The sequence below is a fragment of the Engraulis encrasicolus genome, chromosome 4 (assembly GCF_034702125.1).
Source record: "Engraulis encrasicolus isolate BLACKSEA-1 chromosome 4, IST_EnEncr_1.0, whole genome shotgun sequence".
NCBI classification, from domain to species: Eukaryota; Metazoa; Chordata; class Actinopteri; order Clupeiformes; family Engraulidae; genus Engraulis; species Engraulis encrasicolus.
The window spans coordinates 9,603,562-9,616,289 of NC_085860.1; the positions used below are offsets into that span (position 1 = coordinate 9,603,562).

Consider the following 12,728-nt stretch of genomic DNA (forward strand, 5'->3'; position numbering starts at 1 on the left):
CGTGCATGCGTGCGTGCGTGCGTGCGTGCGTGCGTGTTATTCGTCCTACATTTTGGAATATGCGCTTAGCACTTAAAAAGGTTTGGATTAGGGTTCAATTTAGGGAAAGCAATGCAATTTGGCTGCTCACGGTATTAGACCAAAAATGTAACATGATTTTTTTTCACCAGCGTAAAACCTAACTGTTTCTATTCTTACAATGCAATTTGAATGTGTAATGACATTATTGCACTTTAAAAAGATTTTGCAGTGTACTTACTACGTGCTTTAAGGGGGTTGTTACATTAACCCAATTTAGGTCAAAGAAAATCAAATTTTCTGTTTCTGTTATATCGTTATAGTAGATCTAATAACATACTTGCAGGGCACACAGTAGATCTAATCACATCACATACGTACATACAGTACAAGGCAAAATGGTGCACAGCTGTACAGTCGAAAGCCTAAACAGGTGCCATCTATTTTTTTACGTGTTCTACATCATTTTGCTATGACCTGGTTTACCAACACTTCATACCTCACTTCATTTTGCACAGCGTCTTGCAGCTCCATTGTCATGACATTGCCAGGCAGAATCTTCTCTAACCAATCAGTAGAGAGGGAGATTTTATGAGTAATCATGCGGGCTGTATTCTACAAGTACATTTGAACTGTAGCGCGGCGTAGGCAGAGATGCTAAGAGAGACGAGAGACAAGAGACAAGAGAAAAGATAAGAGATGCCAATTGCAGAGTGCGTCATGACCAGATGTTGAATAGGTAAAAAACAGATACAATCATTGTAAAATTCAACAGTCTACACGGGATGCTAGAAAAGCTGTCATTGTCTGCAGACCTCCAAAAAGGCAGGTGAGCTTACCCCATGAAAAGAGAGTGTGATCAGCTTGAGTCGTTATGCATACCAACATACTCTCAACATTTTAGTTTGCAAACCAACAAATAAATGAATACAAATTAGGACTGTAATGATACACTCAGCTCACGATTCGGTTCATATCACGATTTTTGACCTGCGGTTCGATACACCCCGCAATTTCTGAAATGTATCTCATTTGAAGCTTGGAAGCGCTATTGAATCGAATCAGTATTGTGACTCTGAGTATCGCGATTTCTTGGTTCGATACAATATCGTTACAGCCCTAATAAAGACTCTCGGTTGAGGTATATCTCCTTGGTTGAGGAAAGAACAATTCTCAATACATCACCGCCAGACTGTCTGGACAAAACGAAGTGTATTTTGAGGGGGTGGTTTTCAAGGCCATTATTCTGAATAACCCATTGAATTGTTGGAGGTCAGCTACTCTATGTGTTGCCGTCATGGTTAATTTCTTGTAGTCACTGCTGCAGCCAACGATGTGTGTGACAGAAATGGATTTTGTAGCCTTTCATAACATCTAAGATCCTCACCAGCTTGCGTGAACCTATTTTCTTCGTACCAGGGCACGATGTGTCTGTGTGTTTTTCCCCTTTTTAATGTCACTGCATCTTCTTTGGTTTTTGGTTTCAACAGCTTCCCAATACTCGACACAACGTGATTCAGCTATAAGTAACACAAGGACATTGTTTAGAGCAGTGAGTCCTTTTATTTTTTAGGAACAAAATATTGATCTAGTGTGTATGTGTGTGTGTGTGTACCTGTGTGTGTGTCCGTGCGTGCGTGCGTGCGTGCGTGCGTGCGTGTGTGCGTTCGTGCCTGTGTGTGTGTGTGTGTGTGTGTGTGTGTGTGTGTGTGTGTGTGTGTGTGTGTGTGTGCACGTGCCACCCTTTCAGCCAAGAAATGAAAGTCCCTGGACATAATGTGCCTCACTCACCAGCTGTACAAGTGGCTCCCTCACACCAGAGAGAGAGAGAGAGAGAGAGAGAGAGAGAGAGAGAGAGAGAGAGAGAGAGAGAGAGAGAGAGAGAGAGAGAGAGAGAGAAAGACAGAGATGGCGCTAGTTATATATCTTCTGATGGAAGCTGTTCACTGTAGCGCATGACTCATGCTTTCATCACCACCGCTCTCTCCTGGATGCCCCCCAATCAGAGCCCCCAAACCCCCCCACAAGCCATGACCCCTCCATCTCACCCAACGCACCGCTCACCCTCACCCTGCTCCTCAAGCTGCTGTCGTGGGGAGGGAGAGAGCATCTCTCTAGTCTCCCGTCACCTGCTCCTCCAGACCTCCACCACCACCACCACCCACACACACACACGCAGGCTGTAACCAGGTAACGGCAGCCTGGCGCAGGGGAGTGACGCGCTGATGTCGTCCTCTCATGCCATGGGCTCATTAGGGCCACTAACTCCATTTAGCCACTACACACTCTCCCTCTCCCGCTCTGTTGCTCCTTCTCTTTATCACTCTTTCTCTCTCTCTCTCTCTTGATCTCTCACTCTCTCTCGACCTCTGTCTCGCCCTTTGCCTCTCCCACTGTCTATTTTTCTTATTCTCGATCTATCTCACTCTCCCTACACCCCCCTCTCTCTTTCTTTCTTTCTTTCTTTCTTTCTTTCTTTCTTTCTTTCTCTCGTTCTCTCTCTCTCTCTCTCTCTCTCTCTCTCTCTCTCTCTCTCTCTCTCTTTCTTTCTCTCTTTCTCTCTCTCTCTCTCTCTCTCTCTCTCTCTCTCTCTCTCTCAGAGGGGGTGGAATATGGTGTGAGGGGTGAAGGAGAGATATTTCTTCTTTCATTTCCTGAACGGATGTTTTCTTATTGACATGGTGACATGGTTGCTGTAACATGCAATGATGTAACCACTGGACCCCCCCACCACCACCCTCTGAAGCTTACTTCACCATCTATACACTACTCTGTCATTTCCTCTATTCCTTTATTCTTAGTCTATCCTCACTCTCTTTCTCTTTTTCTCCTTCTTTCCTGTTTCAGCCCTTCTCTTTATGAGGTCATCGCCTCATCCTACCCCTTTTCCCATGTCCACCAAAGACCCATAGAAGGGCAAATGCCTGACATGTCAGATACTGGCAGAAAAAGTCTCAAGTTCACATTTCCCTTTTAATTCCAAATATAATCTGCTTGCTTTCTTCTCCTTTCCATTTAATGAAAATATTCATCCACGCATTCCAGTTGCCAGAAAGTGTTTTCTTTTCTGTCTTCTCTGCCTTCATTTGATAGATCTCTGATTTCCATCATTAACTTGCCTCTTTTCAAAGCACGGTGATGGCAGAGATGGGGAAAGGAGCTTTCTCTCTCTCTCTCACTCATTGTCTCTCTCCCTCTCTGTCTTTCTATCTTTCTTTCCTTCTATCTTGCTCTCATCCTCACCCATCTCTCTCTCTCTCTCTCTCTCTCTCTCTCTCTCTCTCTCTCTCTCACACACACACTCACACACACAACACACACATACTCACACACACACACACACACACACACACACACACACACACACACACACACACACACACACACACACACACACACACACACACACATCTGTAGAAACAGGGAAGCACCAGCTTGTGGGTTTTTCAAAATGCTCCCATCCATCCACCCCCAACACACCCGCCACCCCTCTCTCAAGCGTTCCCATGTAAATGCATGACCGTGCGTGCCCAACATCAAAGGGGAGCAGGAGAGCAGGAGGAAGGAGAACAGGAGACAGCGGGGTGGAATAACCCCGGCAGGCAGGGGTGAGCAGTGCAACCGCGCCTCCCAATTCATCCCACCGCTGTGAAATGGAGAAGCGGCCAGGCTATAACCTTAAAAGAATTGAGTTGTCAAAGAGACTTAATTCACTCTGTCTGAGCAGGTACAACTCTACTTTATGGTCTGTAAAAACTATATTCTTGGCCTTATCGTTGCTATACATATACATACACCTCAATTGGTACGCCTGTACTAGATATTTCACCTGTGAGACGACAGACCATACTATCTGTAATTTCTAATTATTGGAGTTGATCTTTGTAACATCTACATATTGGATGGAATGCCTGAATTACAAGCTTTATCCGTGAGACTTCAATTGCACTCTTTGTTACACGGCTTGAGAGGGGTGCATGTATTAGAAGTTGTATGTGTGTTGTTTAGGTAATATACTGTTTATGGGACTGTATACAGACATGAGATTCTATTCAGTCAGAAGAAACAGGTTCTATTTAAGGCTCATGTCCATTTTTAGAGTAGACCTATATGTTGGGTAATAATATGCACTTATTTTGACTTCATGAATCATAATGCATGATATTCAGACAAAAAGAAACATGGTGGACAGTGTTTTTTTCATTAATTGAGGTCCATCTGGCATCTGGTATATTGGTTCATATCTTCATAATCCCAGCAGGGTTTCATTTTAATTTTCCCATGCCCTTCGAGACTGGAGGATTGCTAAAAATGTATCACACACTGGGACTAAATTAAAGTCAGCTAAAATAGCTGTTCTTTTTTCTTGTTTCACATCTTCGCTTCTCTTACTGTTTTATCTTCCCCCCCTTAACGAAAGCAGTTACTATAACCCCTATATGAATGGGCTCTTGTGGATCCAAGAGCTTGGAAATAAGTGTTGAAACAAAGTGTTCCCCTGTGCCAAGCAGTTAGTAGTTATCCGCTTCATGAATGTGTTCCTTTATGAATGGGTCGTTCAGCTTTCTGTTTCATGTAGCCTCGCTTGACAGTAAGTATTAGTTTTTAGTATTAGGATAAGTCTGGATTTAGCACTTTATCATTTTCTTTTAGCACCATTGTTTTTTCTTCCATTTACCAAATGGCAAATAAAATACAACAGAAGACATACAGTATTTAACTACACAATTTGTAATGGAATACCAGTAAAGACCACTGATATAACCACTTGTTCACATTTTTTAAAACAATAACAGTAATGTAAGGGTGACTTTAAGGACAGAACTGAGCATACCTATAGCCAGCCATTCTAAAGCAGAATGAGACAAAATCCCAAATAGCGGAGAAAGCAGCAAACATCAACATTTCTGTGGTTACTCACTCCATTGCACTACATTGACAACTCAGAGAAGGGGGCTTTTTAATGTGCTGAATAGGCCCTACCAGACATATCCTTCAAGCAAAGACACAGCTGTTGGTTCCCACGTACCGAGGAGTTGGTGGTGTGGCGGAGGAAGCGCACCATCTTGCTGTCATTGGCGGTGCAGGCCAGGGCCATGTAGCGGTTCCGGAAGGTGCCGTAGATCTTCAGGTGGAAGCCCGGCTTGGCCGCGGTTGTGGCGTGGTTGGACCCCCTGCGCTCCTTCAGGACGTCCACCCCGTACGCAGACAGGTCGAAGTACAGGCTGTGGGCCTTGATCTCTGGGGTGGGCACCTAGGGACAGGGGAGGGGGTGGGTCAAGGAGGATAACAACGTACTGTTACAGAGAGTAGCAGTAAGAACACTGTAAGAATGACAACCATGCAAAGGTAAAGCCAGGAATACACTGACGATTTTAGGCCCGATTTTGCCACAATTTCATGACTTTTTGGGAATCGGGCCTATTTTTTACTCAATTGGAGGCCACTGAGTCTCACATTATGTAGTGTAAGAACAAGCAATTTTACTTCACAACCAACTTAAGATCAACAGTCGTATGGTTGCAGGAAAATCGCCCCTCCTCAGTGAATCGCACAGTTGAAGCAGCGCTACGCCCCGATTTGGCACTACATTTCCAACTAACCATGTGCAAAAAGGAACAAATTGCCAGGGCAGTGCAATTCATTCTTGAGCGCATCCTCGCCTCCACCTCAGGTGCATGAGATGTGAACTTTTCAACCCTGCGATTCATGCGTGCAGTGCGAGCAGGAGAAGAATACCCGCGGCTGAAAATATTGCACAGTGTATGCCCCGCTCAAGCTAGTTCACCACTGATCATAGTTGTAATTAGGAATTACTTGGCCCATGTAATTTATCTAATTAAGTAATTAATTCAAAATTAGCCAGAGTCTGACCCACCATAAAAATGCATCCAGATATCTTTCTGTTAGGTTGTTATCAAACCAACAAATGAAAGTTAACACATAACATCTTAGGTTGATGTAAAAATGCAAGAATATAAGAATAATAGATGAATGCAGGAGTACACTCTAAGTACCAAAGCTGTTCGAGTGGCTTCTTTTTAATTGGGCTGTGTCAGCAAAGAAACAAGGTGAGAGGAGGGGGAAAAACAATTCCTCAGAGGTTGTTCAAGGACATGATTATGCACAGAGGAGCATTGCTGCTGAAAATGAGCCCTCGACTTTGGAAATTAATTAAAATTACACTTGGCACACAGTAGAGTAAACATGGATGGCCCCCTCGGCTCTCGTGATCACTGAGGTAAGCACTGCAGGCTCATTATCTCTCTCTCTCTCTCTCTCTCTCTCTCTCTCTCTCTCTCTCTCTCTCTCTCTCTCTCTCTCTCTCTCTCTCTCTCTCTCTCTCTCTCTCTCTCTCTCTCTCTCTCTCTCTCTCTCTCTCTGCACCTACTCACACCCTCAATGCCTTTAATAATTCCCCCCATTGTCTTACACAGCATCCATTACTATAACTTATAAAATACCCTCACCTCTACGCTGAAGCCCTGAGTGCACAAACAGCACCCAATGCACACAGCCAATGGACCATATAAAGGTTATAAGGGAACACTAAACTGTAATGTATTAAATGAGAGGTTTTACAGTAAGTCAGAGTAAGAGAGGAAGCACAATAAAGTGGCATAGATCCAAAATAACTGCAGGAAAAGAAAAGCTTTTCTTCCTGCTTTGACATGCCTCTATGACACAGACTTTTGTTTGTTTTTGGTTGGATCAGCATATATGCCTTGGCATCGTCTACGGTACCTCTCCAATGGGTTGTTGTCAGCCTTGCTGGCAAGCCCTGTGCATTGTGATCACTTGTCTCTGTAGCTGAGCACATTCAAAGTGAGAGGGCCGCCTTAAAGGTGTGTAATTTAAGCGTTTTATTTCCAATTTTATTTATATTGGCTAGTCACACAAATCTTATCTTTCTCATGAATGTTGGTCTGATGATCAGAGTTTTGCAGCCAAAGGTGTCTATGGTAATTCCGAATGGTGGATTTAGATGCATACATCTGTAGATGTGTACATAATCCAACTTTAAAATGGGAAATGGTCTTAGCCGGGTTTATCAGCTTTAACCTACATGCATAACAGTGGTCGGCAAGGGCTCTAATCCGGGTTGGAAATTCCCGGCAAGGAAACCATTATTGGGTGATCTGCAAGACTGACTAAATTACATTACATTACCTTCAGCAGACCTTTTTATTCAAAGCAATGTACGAAGAGGACAGTACTTCAGTTTGCAGCCATACAGTCTAAACTGGGTTAATCTAGCCGTTTGCAAACAAATTGTCCTGGACATTATTTTCGTAAGACTTGAACTGATGAAACAGACCACTTATTTATTGTGATAGCCCTTTTGCATATTTCTCCTTTGTGCCCTATTTGAGTTGTGTGTTATTGTGATGTGTGCCGCTGTTTACCAGACTACAAGAACAGATTTCACATTGGCACAAAAGAGTAAGCTGAATGTACATGTCATATATTCATGAACAACATGCCTGTTGTTTTATTTACATGGCATGGGAATAGCCATCTGTATATGCTGAGCAGCTGGTGCAGTTTGACAGTGTAATGTTATATAAGGCACTGAAAGCCTTGTGCTGTCATATAATAGGTTTTATTGTGGTCTTCAACAACAGTTTAAGATGACCTAAATACCATGAAAATTGCTGACTAAAAAAAATACTTTTTAGCTTTCATACCGGACACATGTTGTGCTTTCATGATAGAAAGATTTATCTGGGCTTTTAGCCACATTGAACATTCAAATTATTTTTTCCTTGTTGTATGTTTTATTCCACTGTGTTTCCCCTTGGACTTGACTCTCGTTTATCATCCTTGGAGCTCCCCAAAATCTGCCCAATCTCCCCTTAGAGCTCAATAAGCCAAACTGTCAGGGAAGCTTTTACTTCCTCCACATCCAAACTGATCAGATTTAGCAGCAAATTAAATGAGGGTGAAATTAGATTGGATGGAGCAGATATCCTGCACTTGGCAACAGGAGCATCCCATCCAGGGAAAAAAAACAATTCGATACCTTCAGCAAACTTCAGCGCAATCTTACCAAGCGAGGCCAAATCAGGAAATTAAATGTTAGCTGAGCTCCTCTTCCCGGTCTTATGAAATGAGAAGCTCGGATTTCAGCCTTTCTTCACTCTGAGTCTCTTTATATATCTCTCTCTGTCTCTGTCTCTGTCTCTGTCTCTGTCTCTGTCTTTGTCTCTGTCTCTCTCTCAATACCAACAAATACTGATAGGGACCAATACAAATTTATAATTGTGTCTATGTTTCAGGCATATTGGTAGAGTGTAACATTTAGTTGTTATCATGAGCACGTCCGTGCATATGTGTGTATGTGCTTCACTTGTTTTATTCAATTATAGCCTTAGAATGTTCTACGAGGTTGGTTCTATATAAGGTATTCCATTGGGTAAAGAGTTAAGGGAACATGTGAGGTGGCTCTATCTTCTGCTACTATCTCATCCTGCTACTGTTTGAGTTCACTATGGTGAGGGATTAACAGTCACTCGGAACATCCCGCCACTTGCTTATCTAACCCGCTCTGTAGCGGTTAGGCCGTGTGCTGTAAGGGCTTTGATGGGTGACTGTGCAAATATCACACTCTGTTGCCGCAACGGCTTTACTTTTGACGGGTCTTTTCCCAGTTGACTGCGTCTAAGATAACAAGCTGGTGTCTGACACCTTCCGGATCTGACATCATCTGCAACCGCTTCTGATGTCTACAGTGGCAGCTTGAGAGTTCAGCATGAAAACAACAGCAACCAAACAACTACATTGATGCAGCAGATCTATGTTATGGTTACATAGAGTACATTCCTCATTCATAAGGATTGTTGGCAAAGAGGCCATGTTAAACTCAGACTGTTATGAAACAAAATGTCTTTCCAAACAAATGGAAGGACACGGCAAGTAGTAGGCCAAACAGTAGGCCTATATTTTCTCACACAGTGTACAGCTTCTCATGCCACGATCTACTGAGTGAAATAGCAAAGTCACCAGTGAATCCACCAGTGAAACCAGTGAGTCCACATGCTGCACAGACAAAATAAAACAACACAGCACAGTACAGTACAGTACAACACATCACAGTACAGTACAACACAACACAGCACAGCACAGTACAGTACAACACAACACAGCACAGTACAATACAACACAGCACAGTACAGTACAACACAACACAGCACAGTACAGTACAGTACAGTACAGTACAAAACAGCACAGCACATTACAACACAACACAGCACAGTACAGTACAACACAACACAGCACAGTACAATACAACACAGCACAGTACAGTACAACACAACACAGCACATTACAACACAACACAGCACAGTACAGTACAACACAACACAGCACAGTACAACACAGCACAGTACAGTACAGTACAACACATCACAGTACAGTACAACACAACACAGCACAGCACAGTACAGTACAACACAACACAGCACAGTACAACACAACACAGCACAGTACAATACAACACAGCACAGTACAGTACAACACAACACAGCACAGTATGGTCCTGCTTCCCTGCGGACCCTGAGCCCACATCAGCTGATTAGCCAGAGACACATCCTGACAGAAAGCAACAGACAGACAGACAGACAGACAGAGCAGGTACAACCTGAAACAAGATTGAAAATAGTCAAGGGAACCTATTTCCGTGGAAGGTTTTTTGGTTTATTAAGACAAATAGGCTGAGGGGAGAGAGAGAGACGGAGAAAGAAAGAGGGAGAGAGAGAGAGTTTGAGTGAGAGGGACAGAGAGAGAGAGAGAGAGATAGAGAGAGAGAGAGAGAGAGAGAGAGAGAGAGAGAGAGAGAGAGAGAGAGAGAGAGAGAGAGAGAGAGAGAGAGAGAGAGAGAAAGAGAGAGGGACAGTTTGAGTGAGAGGGACAGAGAGAGAGAGAGAGAAAGAGAGAGAGAGAAAGAAAGAGAGGGAGAGAGAGAGAGAGACAGAGAGAGAGAGAGAGAGAGAGAGAGAGAGAGAGACACAGAGAGAGAGAGAGAGAGAGAGAGAGAGAGAGAGACAGAGAGAGAGAGAGAGAGAGAGAGAGAGAGAGAGAGAGACAGAGAGAGAGAGAGAGATGCGACTTAGCATGGCGGCGTTAGATGTGCAAATCGAATGCTTGAGTAGATGAGCATAAAATGATGCAGGAAGCGTGCCCTAATTGTTTGGTTGTTTGGTGTGTGTTATGTGGCACTGCGGGCTGCGTCACCGGGCCTTTTGTTTGGCCCGCTCGCCGAGGTGCTCCATAATCATTCATTACTCATTCATTTCAGAGCCCCTATTCATGCTGGTGTCAGCGACTTGCCACAGCCAGGGACGAGAGCCTGAAAAGGTGGAGACACACATTCTCTCTCTCTCTCTCTCTCTCTCTCTCTCTCTCTCTCTCTCTCTCTCTCTCTCTCTCTCTCTCTCTCTCTCTCTCTCTCTCTCTCTCTCTCTCTCTCACAAACACACATACATACATAAACACACACACAGACATGCACACAGACATGCACACAGACATGCACACACACACACACACACACACACACACACACTCACACACACACACACACACACACACACACACACACACACACACACACACACACACAAACACACACACACACACACACACCATCACACACCATCACAACGTCCAACAACACAATGTATTTGCACCAAGGGGCACACACACACACACACACACACACACACACACACACACACACACACACACACACACACACACACACACACACACACACACACACACACACACACACACACACACACACACACACACACACACACACACACACCACCACCACCACATCCATATTCAACCCAAACAGCAGGCAGGCAGGCAGGCAGTGGGGGTGAAGAGAGGGGAAGCAGAGGAGGGTCATAGGAAGAAACAGATGATGCCCACACCCAAAGAGCGGGCTGCATTGCATGAATGTGAAAGCGATAGAGCCTGCTGTGCCTGGACACAGTACACCAGTGCACCTGTGGATCTACAAAGGCCATCGGGCGGGGACACAAGATAGCCATCTCGCTCTGATTCACCTGTCACTCTGGCTGCTAAACGAGGGAGCAACTGTAGAATAGAGAACAGAAGAGAATAGAGACAATGTTGTATACCTTTTGCATCCTTGGGTTTTAAATATGGCTTTGGTTAAGGCATCTTTTTTTCCATATATGCCAACAGTACATCACCAAGAACATTGGAATTCCAAAGAAGCCTTTTCTTTTAGATACCTGCTAATAAATACTGAATCAAAAAAGCCTGTTTGCTGTTTGCTGCAGAGACAGGAAATAAAAACAACAACAAGAAGACACTCTCTTCTCACTCTGAAAATTATGGTCAGCCTTTGTTCTGCACCTTTTCCTGGGATGTGCACAATCTTCACCTTCAACCTGTTTCTTCCCAGATACTAGGTCTTCACCAGGGCTGATTCTGGACAAGCACTGGCATTGTCAGTTTTTTTGTTTATCTATTTTTATCCTTTTTTTACAGTAGTTAACTATTAGCCAAGAGTGTGAACCAATGATTCACATCCTAATCAACACAACTGAAAAGGAGATAATTAGTGAAATAAACTGTGGCAGCACACAGCACTGGCAGAAGGAGCACGTGGCAGGACACTTAAAGTGGCACTAGGCAATATCGTAGAGTTAATGAATCATCTCCACGGGCCAGACAAATCATTTTACACAAGTACGTTCACTAAGATTACTCATTAGCAAGCTGTAACAGATATAAGTGATTTTGAATTCAGAAAATAATACTGATTCCGTTCTGGAATAAGAGTGATGAAGGTGGGATAAAATGCACTGCTGTATTTCTTTCTTTCCGTCTTTCCGTCCTGTATATGATTTATCCATGACTCATTAGGCAAACAAAGACTACCTTGGCTCGTTGCATGTGGGCAGCAAGCTTCCCTTGCAAAACCTTGTAAGCAGTCCCTAGTATACATCATTGCAACAAGCCAGTTTGCCTTACAAATACACACCAGCCCTTAGTTTTAACAACCTCTGCTCACACACACTTTGACATGATCAAGTTTACATGTAGCCTATGCATTGACAGCGTGCAAACATCTGTTTTCACAAAAGTATTGCTTTAGAAAATCACAAGGGGTCCAATTTGCCAAGCGCCCTTTAACCCTTTCATACTGTAAGTACACCATTCTGATTCTGCACTATCTGCTCTATGCACATGGGTTTTTCTGCTGGTTTACACTTTACTTGACGCCAGGGTCATACATATGACATAACAGTGCCATAACAGTGTCAAAACAGTGTCATGACACAGTCATGAACAAGACATAAATGTGACGCCAATGTCAGATCCGTTTTAAGGTCATGAAAAGTTGACATTGTTTGGGCTGTCTTTACCATAACCGAATGTCACTTAATGATAGTCATAAACTGTTAATGACATTGATATAATGTTTATGACACATGCATGACTGTTTTAAGACAACTAATGGATCAGAGCCCTACAGTGCTTCAAACGTGCAGAGGGCTTTGGGGAATGTGTTGGGAGCCGTCTGGAGACAGGCACAACCTTTACCCTACAGTGATATAGCACTTTAAGCCACGGGTTCCCAAACTTTACCATGGCAAGGCCCTCCACATACCGGTATATTGCAGCCAAGGCCCACCTTACATGGGTCATGCCACACTATTTTTCTTTGC

At 43.7% G+C, this 12,728-nt stretch overlaps 1 protein-coding gene across 1 annotated transcript in view; it reads right to left on the bottom strand.

The window, feature by feature from the left end:
* The window catches only part of si:dkey-234i14.6 (uncharacterized), a 38,720-nt gene that overhangs the window by 11,789 nt on the left and 14,203 nt on the right, over nucleotides 1-12,728 (bottom strand). Inside the window, exon 3 of the mRNA XM_063196643.1 lies at nucleotides 5,048-5,272. Coding sequence (XP_063052713.1) covers nucleotides 5,048-5,272 — 225 coding nt within the window. The remainder of the gene's footprint in view (nucleotides 1-5,047; nucleotides 5,273-12,728) is intronic.